The 21,075-nt window shown below is 34.9% G+C and overlaps 1 protein-coding gene across 7 annotated transcripts in view; it reads left to right on the top strand.

The window, feature by feature from the left end:
* The window catches only part of PPFIA2 (PTPRF interacting protein alpha 2), a 286,450-nt gene that overhangs the window by 155,698 nt on the left and 109,677 nt on the right, over nucleotides 1-21,075 (top strand). For all 7 annotated transcript variants that reach the window (XM_068190314.1, XM_068190316.1, XM_068190312.1 and 4 more), the window contains one exon: nucleotides 15,554-15,655. In XM_068190314.1, coding sequence (XP_068046415.1) covers nucleotides 15,554-15,655 — 102 coding nt within the window. The remainder of the gene's footprint in view (nucleotides 1-15,553; nucleotides 15,656-21,075) is intronic.

Raw genomic sequence — 21,075 nt, 5'->3', positions numbered from 1 at the left:
GCACTTTTCAGAGCTGCTTAATTTTGCTGGAAAGAAGACCTTACTGTTACTCAGAAAAAAGAAGAATGCATTTCCTGTGTTTATAGTCACAATGTTATTTTGAGGTAAAGATGAGCATGGCCCATGTTGGTGGTCCAAAACTCTGTAAAGGAGGTGGCAGCAATCAAAGCACTCAAGGAGAGTACACACACCACAGAATACAGACCCAGCAAACTCTAGATGCTACTCTATGAAAGTGTATCATGCAGCTCTCCATAGGGATTTGTCAACCCAGGTGTGTCTGTCTTTTCCCATTCTAGTTGATTTACCAGGAAAATTGATTATGCATTATGTAGCTGAAGACAATTACTTGTCATGTTGTTTCTGCCTTGTCCCTCTCTATTTACTGCTTTTTTTATGCTTTGTTTGTAACTTCCTTTGGAAAGAAAACATATATTTTTGTGCTTTCACATAATAGGATGAAATAGGCCTTGAGTTAGGGTTTCTAGTGCAAATTTATAAAAATTACTTAATACAATTTTTTTTTTTCTTTACATGAAGTGTTATAGCATAAGAACTGAAGGGAAAGCTTTATTATTTTCACTTGGATCAGCCAAAGACAATGCTCAGTATATTTGACCTCAGTGAGAAAATGTTTCCAAGTATTGTACTGCTGATGGCAAAACTTTCCAAAGCTCTGTATGCATGGGATGATATATTGGGGTTTATTAACATTTTAAAAGTACACGAAAGTACCAAATTTCTGTGTCAAGTTTTGATAGTGTAGTTCTTTTCCCTTCAAAAGAGGTTTACTGGTGGACTTCTAAGCCTGATGACTTTTGGAAGAGACATCTGAAATCATTACACTGGACAATTCTGGTTGCTGGAAGGGAATGCATAGGTTTAATTCAGTTTAAACCTGTTGCTCTCTTCAAAGTCACTCTTGCTATTTGCTCAGTATTTATAATTGTTGGGTTGAGCCATATATACAGCTCCCCCATGCCGATCTCTCTGACCCAGGAAAATAAGGTTTTCTGTTATTTTAGGGAAGTCTATGTACACAACGAGGTGACCCTAGAGTGACACAGCCATTTATCTGCAATAAAGGCCACCCACTGGTCCCCTTGGTGTTGAGGTAAATTCCTATATGGTAGCTATGGCTATTTCCATAAATTCTTTTTTAAGCTTCATGGGTTTATCATCCTTGTCTGTCTTCTCTGATCTTTATTTCATGGTAGAGGTTCGTTGATTGATAACATAGACTTGGCAATATTGCAAATTAAAACAAATATTCTTAGAAGATTCAAAACAGCACATTAAGCAATTTGCATGTGCATTTCTCCCTTTTTCCTTAACAAGTCCAGTTAACCACATTCAGATAATAAAGATGAAGTTTCTAAAATTCACGGATTTGGCCAAGCCTTCTGGAATACAGAAATCCTAATAAGAAAATTTCATCAACAGATAAAATAAAAATTATGATACTGCATAGAGTAAGGGTGAAGAAGGCATCAGTCATATGAATGATTCTGTCCATTACCTCATTAGCTCTCTGATAAACAAAACAAATATTTGTTTCTAAATGTTCTATAAAGATATCTATGAAATACTATTCACTTATTACAGAAGAGGTCTTCAGAGAATAATTTAAAAGCAATCTAATTAACTTTTAATTTTTATTTAAAAATTAGGATATGTGTAAGTTCCTAGGCATAATGTTATCTGAAGATCTAGTGAATGGTGCATGCACATATATTCATGCAGTTTTACATAAACTATGCAATAACAGACAAAATTTTTTTATTCTCCACATGATTTGTAGAAAAAATTAAAATCAAGTTGAATAGCACACCAAGGAAAAAGAGAAAATAAAACTTTTTGCAAAGCTCAACATGATCAGAGGGCAAGGATGTTTTCAACTATTTTATTTCTACAGTTATGGGCTCTCTTGTCTGTGTATATAAAGTGCAAAGATAGATAGCTTTTTTATGCCCTCTGTTTTTGCAAAATTTCCTCATTCTCTTCTCATGCCTGAGAAAGTGGGGTTTTTTTGAGCTGAGAAAGTGCTCTCATATGATTGCAATGCATTGGGGTTTGGTTTGTTTGGAGTTTGGGGAGTGGAGGGGGTTGGGTATTTTTCCACAAAGGTCTAAGGAACACTGAAATACTGTCACTGCATTTTAATTATTTTAGTCTTTTTGCCCCCACTGAGTACAACTGAAAAATAACTCCAAAATGTAAAGAATTTAAGTACATAGAATATATTGCTTTCTTGGGGCATAAGACATATATTTCACTTTAAATAAAAATTACTTTCTCATAACATTGCTAATAAAATTTTAAATAATAAAAGCTGAAAATGGAAATTTTAGACAAGACACAGCTTTACAGAATATTGAAAACCAATTGACTCAAAAAAGAAGAGAAGGAAAAGAGGTGCTGCAAGGTGTTATCTACAGTTCTGTAACGTGAACTGAGTTTCTTGCATGCCAGTAGTGCTAAAATAGATGACTACCTACATAAATATCTTTAGGACTTTTAGTAATGTGATGGTTACATGCTAAATATAGCGCAGGCAGCAAGCGTTTTGGCACACCAAGTCCGATTTCCAGTTCATCAAGCAGGTCGAGACACCACAGAGTGCTCTGCCCAAGTTTACTGTAACATTCATTACTTTTCCAAACTGGTTTAGCACCCAGGGAGGGATTTTTTGTGCCAGATTACCCACAGATGGTTTACAGACAATCTGTGAGATTGTGGTACGTGTGAGAGAGCTGAAGCTGGGCTGAGTTGTGGATGCATGGCTACAACTGAGACACTGTTTTATGGGCAGCTGGGATGTAGACGTCCAATGGAAACAAGACTCTCTGGAGTCTTCTCCAGAGACTACTTTGTTTCTTTTTTCTGGGATTCTTTCATTTCTCCTTGTCACAGCCCTTGTCAAACAATATAAACTTACAAGTACTGCGCTAGATGTTTGCCTAAAACAGATATATGCCATGTATTTGGCTGTATGGTAAATACTTTCTAGACAACTGTCTTTTTGTGATTACACATATTTTAGGGTTTCAGACTGAGAGGATTATGTTTCCAAATCAAAGTTTGTGAAGTATAACGTGATTGATGTAATTAGCGTTTTTTTTCAGTACACTCAACTAAGTCCGTATCTCTTTTCACTAGTGCAAAAGTGCATACATTCCCTAGAGAATGGAGAACTGGTGAGCTATCATTTTCTGCAGGATTTATGTGACTATTGTAGTCTAAGTTTAGCTTTTTATGAGGTTTAAATATATCTGGTGAGAGTATTTAATAGTCTGTATGTGTGCATTTGTGATTGTGCATGAATTTCACTAACATACTCCCTTAGAAAGATAATTTTTATTTTCTATCCCCTTCATATAACTCCACCATATCTTGTGGTGGTAGCTGTAATCCTAAACAGAGCTCTTCTAAGCAGAAGAGCTCAAAGTTGTCACATATACTCTGTCCTGAACATTATCATGTGTGTTTATTTAGTTATCAGTAGACACAATGTAGTAAAAGGGGACAGATGTTACATTGAATCGGTGGCAATGTGGTAGGATAATGAACTTCAAACAGAAACAGGAGCTTTGCAGAACCTCAAAGGCAGCTTAGAGTTGTTTGAAGCGTAACTTTCCTTTACAGCACTAGACCTGGATCAGCAAACATAATTTAGTTTTGAAAGTGATAGTCACACTTCAAACAAGCCCAACTGTTTCTAAATTATGTGCTTGGAGATTAGGTAGCAAACCTTTCTCTGACACAGTTTTGTAGTAAATATTTTAAATAGAACTGTAATAAATAAATCTGTTTGTCAATTTCTGATTTTTCCTTATTATGGAGAAACATGGATAGTGTTAGATGGAGTCATCTAAATTATATGAAAAATGAACAAAACTTGTAGTTTATATATTGTGTAATGTTTATGTGAGGTGATCATACACCTACGTGGGTAGGAATGGCAAATCATGCAACAAAACTCATGGATGTCCATGTATTTGTCATCAGAACAGATAACTCACCACTTCTTACAAGTCATGGACTACATCCCAGTTCTTGGGTACTGTTCTTCTGGAAGTCATGCTGTTCTGCATTGCACAGGCACTGTTGGTGCCTGAAGGACTAAATAACAAGAGGTGGACAAAGATGCATGCATTGCTTGGGCTCTGAGCAGAATCTACCTCTGTACCACCTGCCTGTCCAGTGGGCAGCTAAAGAATGTGTTGCTGATGGGGCTGTATTTTGATGTACATGTCTTATTTATTGAACACAATCGCTGGAGTCCTGCAGAGCTCTTGATTAGCAGTATTCTTTCTCATGTGTTGAACTACTGCTGTTCTCATCTAGTTATGAAGATACACCTCTGCTTAAAGTACAAACAAGATCATGTGCCAAAGTCAATAAAACAGATTTTATTAAACAGTAAATGTGAGTGATAGAGATAGACATAGGAGGGGGAGAAAGAGAGAGCAGAGAGAGAAAGAGAATTTTAAAAACTCAAAATGTTTTATATCAACTACCCTGTAGTCTTAAAAAAAAATAGATGCCAGTGTCTGAATGTTAACATTTTAGCATGTTTTATTATTCTTTTATTTCCATCAAAGGCACAGAGGTTAATAAGATTTTTGTTGCTTATGCAATTTCTAATACAGAATACACCATTCCTTCATTTGGTTTTCTTGGCATCTGTAACTACCTTTTTCCTCAGGACAAAATCTACGTCAGTAATTACCAATTCATCATACTTCCTGATGAAGAACATCTGTAACTAATTATCTTGTTTTCACCACTGAAGTTTTTAAATTTTATTGTAATAGTATAGACAAAATGAAAGATTGCTGTTAAAAATTTCAGTATATGAAACAAGGTTCAGTGTATATCCCAAGCAAAATTGGGACTCCTTCATGAGATACATATTTGTAATTTGTGAATGTCAGCTAACTCTTAGCTGGACTAACCAGAAAGAGAGCAAGTCAATTACCAAGCAGAAAACAGATGAATGAAATCCATGGCTTAAATTATCTCCAGCGCACACATCAGGAAACTACTATATGTAAATACAGTATATAAATATATATATCTATACAGATACACTATGTATATGTATACAATATATACTGTAGTCATCTAAGTTAAAGGATCTGTGAATAAAGTGGAACTCACAGCTGTGAAACCATATATACAGGTTCATTGTCATGGACTCAAAAAATGGAAATGTCTTCCAAATGTCATTTATGGCACCTTCGTCCATTGCAACAAGACTGTAATGTTCACAGACGTTCTCCTCAGTTGTCAGTGAAAGTGTGTCCCCACACTATTCCTGCATGGCCAGCCTTGTTGCTTAATTATTCTTACAGAGGGTTTTCCTAACACTGCACTGAACTACTTTGGCAGCAGTTTAACCTTGTTGTGACTTGGGACACTTCTCTTCTTGTCTTCCCTAAGAACCAAACAGTATAAGGCTCTAGCTGAGCACTTGCACCTAGAAGAATGGGATAATTACTACCAATTTTTTTTTTTCCAACTTCTTTGTTTTTTTTTTTTTTTTTTTTCTTTGAGGGGTGAGGGGGATGGCAAGATTATTGCCCCCAGGGCTACAATTATGAAGTGGTCCCTGATCACCAGTTTTATCTGGGAGTTTTATTTACTTCTCACAGTGAAGCTTTAGATCTGCTGGGACAGGTCAGACCAGAAGCAACCATCTAGTGTCCAGAAGAGGTAGCTTTCCCAATTGTCTTTTAGAAACCCTACAGGGAAAAAAAAAAAAAAAAAGTGGAATTCAAAGGTGCAGTTCTTTTCAACCCAAAAGATATAAATGGATATAAAAGATATAAATGACAAATCAATCACATCCTAAAAGTGCATTTCTTCACTTTTGCTGCTATTGGGTGACCAGCTTGGACATAGAACATCTAATATTTGCCTCCTCAAGGATCCATTAGCAATTATTCTTGCCAGGAAAAGATCAAATATAGTTTATTCAAAAAGATCAGTTGGTGGGTAATGTGATTTAGTAGATTCTGTAAAAATATTTCTCTGCAAAAAAAAAAAAAACCCTCCAAATTTTAAACTTTTTTTTTATTAGAATCTCGTATGATTAATACTCTGAAGTTTGGAAGTTATTAAAAATAATAGAATTAAGCATGTTTGAACTTTCTTCATCCTCTTTTTCTGTAGTTTTACACTTAGTAAATTAATGAAAAATTTGGAAACTGGAAAATGGCAAACTTCTGGAAGAAAAATTAAATAAAGTATTAAATTATTTAATGTTAGCTATTGTATCAGTTCTGAAAGGGTAAAAAGTATGATTTTACTGTGTAAGGAAGGTTGGTTTCTGAATCAGAACAGGGGACTTGCTGACCTATTAATAATAACTGAATGTGTGATCATGGATAAAATTTACCCAGAGACAATGCTGAGAAAGCAGAGAATGAGACAAGTGTCAGGACAGTTAGACAAAATGAGAGAGAAGAAAAGGTCATGCTGTATTTTTTCAAGTTTGCCTGGAAGAAAACAACAAGTTGCTCTGGGGAGAAGCAAATTGAAGCTAGGAAAGTAAAGTTTGGAAAGTGAGTCAGGGATGCTAAAAAACAAGTAGACTAGGAATCTGGAATTGGCACCAAAAAAAGATGCACATTTCTTATCCAACATCATAATAGAAGACATATTCTGTTTACTGGTAAGTATGTGTTGCTTCTTGTAGTCACCCTTCATATATCCTCTCTGTCAGGATTTATTTTAAGTTATTTCTTAGGGCAATGTACTGACCTCAATCTGCCTTATAATGAGGGTTGTATATGTGCATTGATGTGCTGAAGCCATTGTACAGTCTGTAAAGCACTTCAATAATTTGCATATTGTCCAGGCTTGTTCTTTTTATAATGTTGTGTTTATTTTAAATTTGAGTATTTAAAAAAGGGATGATAAGCATAAAATCAGACTGTGCTGGCAGTGGGAGGTTGTAGTCTTGTATTTCAATGCAGCAATTTATTGTGTGCTTATGCTAGTGCTCTGTGACCATTTCACATCTTTAGTAATTAAATATCTGGAAAAATATATAACTGATTAATTGGAATAAAATAAATCCCCTATTCCATAAAATTATTTTTAAAATTATTCATAGCCTGTCATTTTAGACCATATTTTGCTCTTTTTATTTCTTGACAGATGAAAAATTTTCCAACTGTGGAGGAGTAAATTATCATCAGTTTTCATTCAGTATAATATTTAATCAATAAAGACATATTGGTGTAAATAGGTTTTATGCTAAAAGGCATCAGTTGAAAATGATGATATGCTGTAGTCTGCAACACAGCTATATCTGCAAATTATTTACTTTTAGAAAAAATTAATGTGAATATCTGTAAAGCAAAGGCATTAACTATTAAAGGAAAAGAAAATGTGATGGTATAATTCCCCTTATTATATAGCTGACTCACTTCCATACTACAGTAGTATGATTTAAGGAAAAAATCCCTACAGTCACAACTAACGACACTTTCATCCTACTTCTGGAAAGTGTGCTGCCATAATGTTGCACATGAGTAATACTTCCACAAAAACCGGTCCAGTGTGTATAGTAAAACATTCTGAATACACATTGTAAGCCAGTCTGCAGTTTGATCCTATACTGTATATAAGATATGAGCTTTTTAAAAGTCACACACCTGAATTACAAATTCAGCTTTATGTTTACAGATGTCTATATGAGTGATGTTTTATCCCATCCCTTTTCAGTACTGGTCTGACAGATTTTTAACTTGCTTATAGACCCTCTGTGCCTCAGTGTTCTCATCAGTCAGGAGCAAAGAACTAAAGATACAATTAGTGTTATTTGAAAGTAACAGGATGTGTGTGTCATTCACTGTGATATCTGTTCCAAACCAAACCAATCTACTTTACATGATTTGCAAGACAAGAGACCTTTAAATTTTCAATCTGCCTTTTTTATGGGGAAAGAAGAAAGACTTGAAGTTCATTGTTATTCATAAATATGGGAGAATGGTATAATTGGATTGGCTATATTATAATAAAATATTAAAAATATATATTTTTATAATTATTCATGTATCTGCTTTTTTTGTGGGGTGGAAGCTGTCAAGGCCTTTGAAGCCTCAAACTTTTATCAGGCTTTATTGCCAAATACATAGCGTGAATTTTTCTTATCTACTATCCTGTGCTTCAGACAGTTTCTTAAGCTTTTTTCAACTTACATATCTTATAATCTGAAGAGTCTCACAGAACACAGGAAATTCTAGATTAAAAAATAAGAAAAATCTGTTGTTGATTCTATTATGCCTTTTCGTCCTCTTTTACTTCTGTTTTATTGTTACTGCAAGTGTTTTAATAGACCAATACCTGCTGGGTGGATATTATTCTTCAGAAAGCATAAATTTCAGAGATCAGTACACAACAGATAATACAGAGCTCCAAATCTAAATGATATAATAGAGGAAGTGGGAAAATATTAAAAAGCCAACAGATTGCATACTTTATTTGGCAGTTTTCCATTAAATATAATTTAACTGTGAAGAAGCCAGGAATGCTAACTGGACACGTTTTGGGAAAAAATGGAAGAGAGATTTGTGTTTTTGGTTTGTGTTTGGCTGTGTGGTACTGATTATAGAGTTATACATGGATCACTTTCTGTGGTTATATTGCTAAAACCATATGAATTATATTAATATTATTATTGTCATAGATTCAAGTGAAAACTACCATGGCCTATTTGTTCTCATATCTTCTGTCTCTAGTGTCAGATTTCTTCCTGAAGTAACCCTGTGTGGGAAAATCATTGCCAGAAACTGAGCCATTGCCGTAATACTCATGTTGTTGTGGAGATTCTCTTTGACTTCAAAAATCTGATGGAATTAATCTTTATTTATGGTGTGCTAGCAAAAATTAGGCAGATTACATCATAAGTCCTGACAGTGGTTTGTTCTTCCCATTACCTTTGAATTTCCCATCATCTAGAATGGCTGTCACATCAACTAACATGTAAACAGATGCATGTAAAGCTTCTTTCTGACTGAAATTGGAAATATAATTTTGAATACTGTGGTACTCTTGTTCTAAAATATCATGAAAGTAACATGATGCAGCTTGTGAATATAGGTGATATTTCTATAAAATTCAGGTTGCATAGATCACAAAGCTACACCAAAATATTTATATCCATCTCCATTCAATAAGTTTGAATTATCTTAATCAGGTACATAAATTTTATCTAGCATAATCCTCATTTTCTATTATTATTTTGGGTTCTTTTCTAGAAGCAAGTTTTTGGGGCTTTTTGTATTTTTTTCAGCTCTACTGAAATGGTATCTGTGTGTTTTTCTGTTTGCTCAAAAAGGCATTTATATCTCTCTTACTCTGGGAACACAGTCATCATAGTAAATTACTTATTCACAGTAGCAGGCCATGCACAGACTACAAGTTTATTTCTTTTACTCAGAAGGGGATGGCTGAATAAGTAAATATTTACAAGACTTGGTTCAAAATCTGATGTAGATTCAACTGACTATTTAAGGAAGGAATTCTTCTTGATGGAAAGCTATGTAACAGCTCTACATTTGTCCAATTCTGTGTTCAGTGAATGTATTGGAATTATTATTTTTATAGATGTTTACATGGGCTCTGAGCCTCTGAAATGTTTTTTTTTTTCTTCCAAGAGCATTGACTATGTGCTTCTGCGTGGGTAAAAGGCTACACATTTCAAAGCTCCAGTCACTGCCCACATTTCTTAAAAAAAGCAAAAAAAATTTAAAATGGGGTCTCAAGTCCACAGTGTTACTGAATGTCATGATTTTCTGCCCAGCTGGAGATTAAACACCACAGAGCCACTCACTCAACCTCCCCTCTGTCACCCCTCCACCCTGGTGGAATGGGGAGGAGAATTGAAGTAAAATTTGTTTGTTGAACAAGAACAGTTTAATAAGTGAAAATAAAGTAAAACACAATACTAATGGTGAATAAGAATGTGAAAAAAACAAGTGATGCACAATGCAGCTGCTGATCAATGCCAGACTCCCCTTCCTGAACCCAGATCAGCCACCCTTTCAGCAGCTCCCCCCAGATTATATACTAGGCATGACATTCTGTGGTGTTTCTTTGGTCAGTTCAGGTCACCTGTCCCAGCTGTGCTCCTCCCCAGTTTCTTTGGTATACTTTCTCAGCGGCAGAGCATGAGAAAAGGAAAAATATGAGTCCTTGACTTAGGATTAACACAACTTAGCCAAAAATCAAATCATCAGCATGTTATTAACACCATTCTCATTCCAAATCCTAAACACAGTGCTTGTAAATCCTTGATAGTTTGAAAGACAATTAATGCCTCTGTAAGAGCCACTGTCTGTAAAGAAGAATTTACTCCTTATCTGTGTAATGCTGTCTGAGTCACAGTAACACTCAGTTCATATTAAAGCCAAAGTAGTTCAACATGATGTGGCCAACCCACATCATATGGCAGCCAATTTTTTTGAAGGGGTGGTAAAAAAAAATTCCAATGCCTAAAAAATATGAAAAACAGAGACTAAATCAGTTTTGCTTACATTTATTTGTGGAGTAGTAAAGACAGCACTCTACACAGACATCATAGTGCAAACTATGCTGATATTTTTAAGAGACTAATTCAGAGACCACTCTACAGTTTTGAAAGTTTTGCTTTTATGTATGAAGAGATCAAAATTTTTGTCCTGAGATCTAAACAGATTTCCATTTTTTTTACCCAGGTCTTGTTATAGTATTTCAGGATACATGTTCAACCTAAAATTTATGTGCAGATGAATTCTCATTTTGAGCAGTAATATAACAATGAACATCTTAGACAATTGACACCAACCCATGTGTTTAAATCATAGAATCATGGAATTATTGAATGGCCTGAATTAGAAGGGACCTTAAAAATCGTTTAGTTCCAACCCCCCTACCATGGGCAGGGCATCTTTCACTAGACCAGGTTTCTGTAAGCCCCATCCAGCCTGGTCTTGAACACTATCAGGGATGGGGAATATCTTTCATTCAACCTATTTTAGAATCAAGGCATGTTTATTATGACCTCTGTAGCAAGAAGATAAATAGTGAATTATGTTCAGATTTTTTTTTGTACTTTGTTCTGTTAATAAGAGTCAGCAAAGATGAAGTCTGTGTTCTGCCAAAATTGCTGAAATAAATCCTTGGTCATTTAAAAGGCATAGAGACTTTCCAAGAATATATCCAGTGACAAAATAATAAGAAAATGCATAAGATATCTTTTTTCCTTCCACCCCCCCCACCCAAAATGGATTAGACAAAAACTTAATATATAAAAGGTTAAAACTCTGAGGGAATTGTAGTAGATAGTGATTTCCTGTGTTAAATTAATTACACCTAAATTTTTAGGAAAGCAAATTGATTGACATAGCTTGATAGAAATTATAAACCCCTACCATTCTTTTTCTATGCAAATATTAGTTCACTCACTCATTCCTGAAATGAGCTGTGATTCAATGATGAGAAATCCAGAGGAGGATATTTTAAGCTGAATCTCCTCAGTGTCTCCAAAACTGAATTTTATGTGTTTTTAATTTAGTTTTTGTTATTACTGTCACAAAATTTCAAATTTATTTCAGTATTTTTTGTGGGGATTATGAGAGACTGTCTTTTCATTTCAGCTCAATTTGGACTGGATCATATTCTGAACAGCTGCACATCAGAGATATGAGATCTCATAATTTTTGTGGCATACCTTCAACTTGGAGACTAGTTATGTATGTTTATGTGTATTTGGTCATAAAAAATAAACCTTGCAGGCTTTTCCTGGGAACAACAAACAATGAAAGCAGGATTTCTTGAGCCAGCCCCTAGAGGCAGAAATTTAATGGTAAGAGAGGTGTAGGATGCCTCCCCTGCCCAGTCCTGCTGCCAGCGTTCCTGTCTGATGGCATCCCACTCTCTTAGGCATCCTCCAGCCTCTGCTCCAACCGTACTTCAGCTGCTTCACCAGGGAAGCCCTTGAGTTTTGTTTCTTGGTAACTCCTAGTGGTCCTTTTAGTGGCTACAAATTTCTGTTGAATTGGTTTTCAAGGCTTAATTTCATAGGTCAAGTGTTAAGAGAAAAAGACAATCAGCAGTTAAGACAGGCTCTGAGATTTTGTTTATTCAGATGAGGAAAACAATATTCATTCTCAGATTGTTTATCTTGAAAAAATTGCAAACATCTTGATGTCATGGTATAGTATAAAGCCAGTGCTACCAACTGAATAATTTTCATAGAGTTTTAATTCACTTCAGTTCTTAATTAGCTTTACTTCCATACAACTTCTATATGAGCTTTAAGAGTGCAGTTGTGCCTGTCAACTCCGATTAGTTATGCAACAGATATTACCTTCAGGGCTCCCAAAGTATGACTGACTGTCGTGGTCACTGACCATGCAAGATTGCTGCAAACAGTAATTCCAGATGACAGTATTCCCTTGATCCCTGTATATATATATGAGGGAATTGCATGAGCAGAGGTCATTATCAATCACATGTCATTTATTACATAACTGGGTGTTATGTTATAACAAAAATATACTTTGCTTAGCATAGAACCTGTGGGGGAAAAAATGTTTCCTGGAGCATTGGTCATAGGGATATCTTGGATAAATAGGTTATTTTAAAAAGAAATTTTATATATAGTTTTGGAAGTATTATTTGGAAGTTTTGAGGTGTTATCCTAGTTATGAATATATGAAAACAGATGTGACAGAAATAATAACTTGTAAAGCTCTGGGGAAAACTCCATTTACTTTGAGACTTTCCCTGTAAAAGGCTTATGATATAAACACAAGGAATAAAGCCCTCTTTCTGTCATCATTCAACTCAGAGAATTGCAAGCTCTTGATGAATGAGCAGTCTCTAGTACTTCAGATGAAGTTGGCCACTTAAGTTCCAGACATATGGAGAGGTTACTGTTTGTTGTAAGTGCTTGCACTCCGGGTATGGCAAAAGCACAGAGAAATTTCAGAGAGCAGCAGCAACAACTGAATAATTAATAGGATTGAAAGGACAGTGTTGGCCCCCAAAGTCTAAAACAGTGGACACAGGTAGCCCAGCTAAAGTAGATGCTAATAGATGTTATGAATATAAACTGAAGATATTTGGAGGCTGAAACATCATTATATTAGGTATGGGACTCTCTGGGAGCAGAATTTTGAGTAATGATTTGATTAAAAGCAGGGAAAACTTATGCTGATGACCAGACAAAATTACCCTAAGAATAAACTCCATGCTGCTCAGCAAACTTCATTCCTTTGTTATTTGAGATTATATTGACCAAAGCATTAGAGATTGTACTGGTAGCAGGCTGACCTTGGCACAACAAAGATGTGCATGTAGATAAACATATATTTTATTTGCAAGGAAAGCAGTAAATGCATGTTACCAGACTGGTTTGCCTTACTGTAGTTCAGAAGTCGAACTGTAAGTCACCAGATGACATTTGTTATCCTTTCCACCACCTGTCACCCATCCGGATGCCCAAGCATATGTCAAAATGTCTATTTTAATTCCAGCTGAAACAATACCAAGAAATAAGAAAACATAAACAGCAACAACATACTCTATAGATTCCACTGAAAGTTTATTCTTTGAGACTCTGAAAGTGTTATAGAGACTAATCCATGCAAATTAGCAGCAAGGGCTCCACTCTGTAGGGCTGTAGAGAAATATGAGTGTATGTGTGGTTTTATGCTTCAAAACTCTGATTCAATGTGAGTTGAGATTATTAGCTTTTTATTAATTATGATTTTTTGTTCAGTACATAACATTACTTATAACCTTAAGGACAGGAGTTTTTAAAAAAAATCTGAACAGAATAGCACTGCTGGTCTGGTAATTTCTGAATCCTAGTTTAAGACCTACAGGCAGAAGTGTTGATGGTACTTTTGAAAAACAAGGGAGGACTATACAAAATAAATTTCATTTTCAAAGTTAAGCTAGGAGTTTTAACAATAAGTATACTGTGTAGCCTTAAATGTGCCTGACCACTAAGATGTAAAAAACAAATACTGATTAGAAGGTAGGACACAAATCATCATTTTATGGTTCATGTTATCAGTAGCCAGTGTCTCAAACAAAATCCATTGAGGCTATCAGAACAACATTCTCCTTATCATGCAATTTGCATGGAGGTCTACTGTGCTCAGAATATAACTTGAAATTTATTTGAATAATCTTTAACATATATATATATATTACCATATACTGTTAACTATTTAAAAACTTGACTATAACAGAATGGGGCTAGGAATACCCACAAAAGTTCTGTTGAACAACTATTTAGTTCAGATAAAAGCTGTTTTCTGCAGCTTGAGAAGAAACATCAAACAAAGCCCTTTTGAGATCATCACTAGCCTTTGTCTTAAATAAGTAGACTTAGTCTCAGCTTCATCCTATTGGCTAAGGTAAACTACCTGAACATGTTTGGTTTTTTTTTTTAACTGCTTTCTCTTGGAGTGCAGTTCAACTGCTTACTTGTGGGCTGGTGGGCTCTTATGCACTGACAGTTCTGGTAAAATTAAAATTAACCTAGTATTTAAAAATACGTATACAACTTTGTTAAACAGTAATGCTGTTCAAGACATTTTTTTTCCTCGAGACATGATCACAAAAGGCTTTTCATCCTTTACCTTACTGAATCTGTGAGATATGTAACATCTTTTTGCCATAAAGGGTAATATTAACCACTAGAGCTTAGTATATCTTATGTCTGTCAAAATAAACACATAGGGAGTGAAAACCTTTTCCTTATTAAAATTAATGCCAACTCTACAATTGCCCTTTGTATAGACAAAAATTTATGTATATTGTTGAAGAGTTATAGCAATTCAAGACATTTTAATTGAAATTTTGACAAGATGTTTTTCAGTATACTTATTAGTTGCATGCATAAAGCTTAACATCAGGAACAGCTTAAAATTCAGTTTTATTTTATGTTGTTAATTCATAGGAAATTCATTCCAACTAAATTAATGTTCTGAGTCTTCACAGCCTTTCACTATAATGGCTGAATACATTTTAATGGTTAACTTCAATATCAAGTAGAGTATTTTTTTCACAACTCAGTATATTACTTATGTTAATCTGATATTAGGTAGATTTTGATTAGTGAATACCTTAACTTTTTTCTCACATGCCATATTGCAAAGGCTGCCTTACGGAGTGGCAGGAATGCTCCTAAGTGGGTATGTTGAGTTGAACCTCCTCTTGTGTGAAATGTGGTGTCTCTGTTGGTATGAAATTGGCCAGTTCTGTTCTTCTTCTGGTGTAATAGCTTCTGATAGCTTATGTATGGGAGATGTTGCCATAATTTTGAATCTTCTTTTGTTTCTAAACATAAATCAGTATTTACCTTTTATTAGCTATGTCTAAACTTGAAATTATTTTGGGAGATGCTGAAGCTAACATATGCTATTTTAGTTTATGTTGATGATTTCTAAATATTTAAATCATCAAACTCTAGAATACACATGGATTTGATTATCCTAGTGCTTACATCTTGAGTAACTTCCTATATAATTTTATTCTACAGGAATTTGCTGCACTGACTAAAGAATTAAATGCATGCAGGGAACAGCTGCTTGAAAAAGAGGAAGAGATTTCAGAACTAAAAGCTGAAAGAAACAACACAAGAGTAAGTACACAGCAGACCTTTTCTGGATATCACGTGTGTTTAAACTTACATATAAATCTAGAACTTAATTTGTATGAATAAGAAGACAAAAAATCCAGCATTTTCATGAGTGAAGGAGATTCTAATTAGCAGGACATATCTGCCATGCTACAGTCCTGAAGGAAATGAGTGTATTAGCCAGATACATTGCCAACAGTTACAGTTACAGGAGATTTAGTATGTAACATGGTAAGGTCATTCAGTTTAAATGTCTTTTAAAGCAAGGGACTCATGCAGCCTTCCAAGTCTGAGTAGCCTGCACATATCCTCATCTCTTATCAAGGCAAAAGGCAAGGTTACATCAGACAACCAGATTTGCCTTGGATTTGATCTGAATAAGGATGAGATGAAGGCTGCCACACATACCACAGGCAGTCTGTTGTTTAGCCTACATGCAGCCTTGTGACCCTTGAAGTGAATGTTATTTGCCACACAGCTGAGCGGGGGCAAGATTCAATCCTGAAATTTATCATATTCTGCTTCAATCAGAAATACTGTTCTGTCTGGGAACAAGAATATATGATACAGCACCTTCTGAAAATTCTCAAATGACGGACAGAATTATTTTCAGAATAAAATAATTTCATGTAGAATTGTCTGGGCAAAGGCAGAATTGATCTAGAAACACGAGAGGAGACTTTATGGTGTTTGTGGAAGGGTGTGAGAAAAGAGAGTAGTTGCAGATCAGGTAGGAGTCAAGCTGATAGTGAACATACATTAGGGATCTCAGAGGTTGAACATCAAGGATGACTTCTAATCTCCATATTTTGTGCTGTGATCTGTGTAACTTTCCCCCATTTTCCTCTTCTTAATAAACTAATAGCACTTTGGGTGCTCAGCTAACATCTCCTCTTTGTCAGCTAATTTGCATTTTGAAGGGAATCTTCAAAATGCCAAAAGACCTGAGAGAGGGTCTTTCTCCCTGCTTTCTTCTTCCCATCTATAGCACCATAGAGTGCCGTAGAGTTCAGAAATTCAAGAGAGGACAGATGAAACAGATGCCTACAAAGAGGCAAATTTGATCCATCTATCTCTGTGATTTCTTGGATGTTCAGGAGATAATCATATTTAGCATAAAGTTCTTAGAGGTGATGGTGTGGAAAATCTTACGGGAGGTATAGGTGAGATGTACTTTTTCTCCCATTAATTAATTAATTTTGAGAAACATGTAGGAATTGCACTGCATTTTCCAGGTTTAGCAAATCATGTCAGCTGAAGAAAAGTCTGAAGACTTTCTATAGCTGCTTAAATTATCAGTAACTCCTACGTGTGTATTATTTTTGTATTTAATTAAATAATGCTTTATCCATTTCACTCTAAAGTCCACTGAACGCCAGCTTTAGTGTGTTAAAACTGCAGTGCACCAATACTTAGTGCGGGTCTGATATAATCAGTGCAGACTGGCAAAAATTCCAAGTCACCCTAGTAGCCTAAGATAGTCACTTGTCAAAGAACGGTGAGAGAAAAGGAAGATGACTCAACTGCAAGTCATCTCATAAGTCAGACTGATCTCTGTCATAGGCAGTTTTTTTGCAGAGCAAGAAGCTTAAAGATCATCCATTTCTATGTTTCTTGTGCTACGTAAAGGAAAAATCAGTAAGAGGGTTTCCAGGAGAGCTAATATCAACAAATGGGAGTTACAGTGCTATAATCCTTGCAAGTCCTTGCAGTTAAAATTAGTGAATGCTAACAGTGTGTTTTCAAAATGAGGATGAAGCTAGAGATCAAAATATTTAGGCTATGAAAAGAACTATAGGAAATGCAGGAGATGTTACAACAAACAAAGGGTACATAGAGTCCAAATATTAATGGGAAAGAAGATAGAAAAAATTCAGAGACGCCTTACCCTGACCTCTAGCATTTTCATTAATAAGTTATTACTCTGTCATGTCATATTTATGTTCTTGCCAGGCATTAAGCTACCGTATACTACAACACAGAGTTAGTTGAAATACTCATGCTGTCTTCTATAGGGACACTCCTTTGATAGGGAAAGATGAGTATTTTAGATGGAAAACTGTTGTTATCCACACAGTCTCAGTAATGTGCTAGTGATGGGATTTCCAGCAGCATTCATTGGGAAAGCATTGCCTATGAAGAGGCACTTATGCAAACTGAAATGTATGGTGTTATTGGTGCAAAACAGCATTAATATTTTGTAAGAAAACAAATTGCTTCAAAATTTTTCTGTTAATTTAGCAAGGATTCTAATAAAATAATAATATTTGAAGGACCACTAATACAGTTTCACAGTGAGAAAATTAAATGTCTTCTCTCATATACAGAGTTAGTCTGACTGATGCATCTTTTACATTGATTTAATGTTCACACTTAAGCCAGCCTAGCTTGGCTACATTAGTGAGGCTCACCCGACCCCCCAGGACACAGTCACACATAGTGGAACTACTCATAACAACCACTTTATTCCAAGTAGCACTTCCTGCTGCTTTTCTATGAAGATGCTCAGTTCTAAATTGCAGCTTCTGAAATTTTAATGCAACCTTTTTTTTCCTTGGGATAACAGCAAAAAAGATATTGTTTGATTTGTCCTGCTTCAAACTGAATATCAGCGGAAAGGAATGAAAGTGGCAATTCTGTCCGGTCTTGAGTGTACACCAGCCTTCCAGGTCCCCTTTACATTTTCAGTTATGCCCAACTGGCAGTATTTTATTTACTCTAGAACCCTCCCTATACGTTTCTTTATTTTCTGGAAACCACCTCACACAGTTTTTGCTCATCACATAAACAAACAAAACACAAAATTGATTTCACATCCTGGTATGCCGCTCTCTGCCAAGCTATAGTAGTAGACCTTTGATGGTAACATGTATTAGAGAGAGACCATGATGGAATTACATTCTTCAGGACACATACTCTTCAGATCTCAGCCAAAACACCAGAAACTAAACCGTACCCCAATATTTAATCAAGTTTCTACTCAATCCTTCTAGCAGCATTCTTAGGCATTTGCTGTTGAATGTGTATTTTTGCTGACTATGATAATTAATTTTTTATGACATATTACTGTAGAAATAGTTCACGTTAAGAGCAAAGCTGGCAACTTAATCTATCGATTCACAAGGCAAAATAGAAAGTGTGGGAGCGCTGATTGTGTGGCGTTGCTGATGGGAAGACAGGTTCTCTCTGGGAGACCATTGTATGGGACTGAAAACAGATATAAAAGTATCTTCATAGAAAGTCTTACAGTGATTTCTCTGGATTTTCTCTAGATAGAATGATCACCTATAGCATGTAGAAAGATAGCATCTTTTCTGAAACTGGAAGATAAGTCAGTGTGATCTAGCATGTTATTCAATAGAAGTTATAAAATAACTCTACTTTGGCTGTTTAAATTAAAATTAATTTTTTTTGTCTCAGTCTGTATTCTTTAAAAGTAGAAAACAATGCATAGGATTACCATATTAGATCAGAGTACTGTTGTAAGAAAATTTGGGTGTTGGTTTGGTAGCTGAAAAAAATGTTACGCTACTGCTATGGATTTATCTGATTATGGATCTTTCCCTACAACAAAAAAAAAGTACCAGACACATACATGTGCTTTTTACGTAACGCATAAATTTTTTACTCAAATTGGTCTGAAATATTTTCATTCTAAGAGTTTAGAAACAAAAGAATTATACCTGTGTACATAAATGAAACAACAGTAACAGTGTCATTAACTCTCTTTTGCTTCATGCCTTAGGAGATAAAATACTTATTAAAGTGAACAAGGCTGAGTTGTATCTAATTTTATTCATATTTTATTGTCTGTATTTCTTATTGAATCGTTTATGAAACATCTTCAATTACACACTGCAGTCTCACTATACTTGTAGATCAGTATTTAACCCTATGTTTAATGATTCAAATTCCCTCCCACTGTATTGACAAACTCTTAAGAATATATTTTAAAGTGTAGTTTTACCTATTTTAGCTTGATTTCTCAAAGGTCCTTTTAATTAAATCGGTTCCATAGGTGCTGAAAATTAATCTGGTACTCTATTTCTTTTTTAAACATGAGGAGTTCTTACAGTCTAAAAACACTGTACACATGAAAAAAAGTATGTCTGTCTCGTAAAGTTCTGCAAATGGCAAAACATTAATTCAGTAATATAAATAATGGTATATATCATTGCCTCAATATTATTAACTATCTTGTAGATTCATGTGTCTTTCCTTTAAAAAAGGAAAAGTAAAAAAAGAACTTCTGTTGGAAAGTAGTGTAACAACAGATAGTAAATGTAAAATATAGTTATTCAATAACTATATGTTTTTATATAACCATATGTTTTTAGGTAATCTGTGTAGCAAAATAGTTATTATATTTCTATACATTATTCTTACAAAATCCCTTTTCTTCCTATTACTTTGTATCATTAGCTAATCATTACATTTTCTTTTACACCTTGGTTTCACATATGTGTGATTTCATTAAGGCTTTAGGTTGTGCACATTTTGGTTTCTGTACTGAAGGACAGACATGGAACACACTGCAGTAGTTGGGCTCTAACTTTATTTTTTCACAGAAAAATTTTCACTGTTAATTTACCAGTGTAGCAGTTGGAGGTCACACCACCTGACCACAGGTGAAAAATGGTTTCCATCACTGTTGGAACAATGCGGAAAAAAATAATTGATTTTGTGACTGATTTTAGAGGTAGTCTTCAACCCCATGTCTGCTTATTTTACTTGTCTTCTCTGCTCACCCCAGAGATGGAGACTCAATGAACAATGTGAATTCTAAATATAAACTGAAAGAAAATTCAGTTTTTCCTGTGCTGGTGAGAAATCCTAAGCTGAACCTCAATAGAGAATTGTCTTCTTAGAGGGTTACCTCATTCCTCTAAGGAATACCTTAAGCTAAATCTGTCTCGTTTCAGTAAAAGTATTTTCTTTTATGTTTATTTCCCTGTATTTAATTATTCATGACTTTCCTTTTCTCTCCATTACTGTCTGCTGATTCTTTAATGTCTCCATTTATTATCCTGCTGTGAACTTTTTCTACAAACAAGTGTTTTGAAAATAATGAAAGTTAAGATGAAATATTTTATATTGATTAAAATCCAGGTCCTGTAATAGCAAACTCTACTGAGCCACACTAATTTCAACTTATTGAGCCATCATTCCTTAAAATTAGTGTTTTAACTTTTTTTATTTTCTATTGTAAATCAGTGTCCATGTAGTCATGATGGTATGGTGTAGTAGAGCAGAGTAGGTGATAATCTACAACGATGTAGTTTATACAATTAAATCTAGCCATGCATTTCTGTTTCACAGAAATCAGTCACTTCCATGATTGCTTTGTAAGTGATGTGAGAAATATAGGAAACTGGGTATAGTCTAAAAATTTTCTCCTTTCATGTTCATTTAGTTCTAATTAA

Source organism: Anomalospiza imberbis, chromosome 5 (assembly GCF_031753505.1).
Source record: "Anomalospiza imberbis isolate Cuckoo-Finch-1a 21T00152 chromosome 5, ASM3175350v1, whole genome shotgun sequence".
Lineage (NCBI taxonomy): Eukaryota > Metazoa > Chordata > Aves > Passeriformes > Viduidae > Anomalospiza > Anomalospiza imberbis.
The sequence above is the reverse complement of the archived record's forward strand: the minus strand, read 5'-3'. Positions and strand labels throughout refer to the sequence as shown.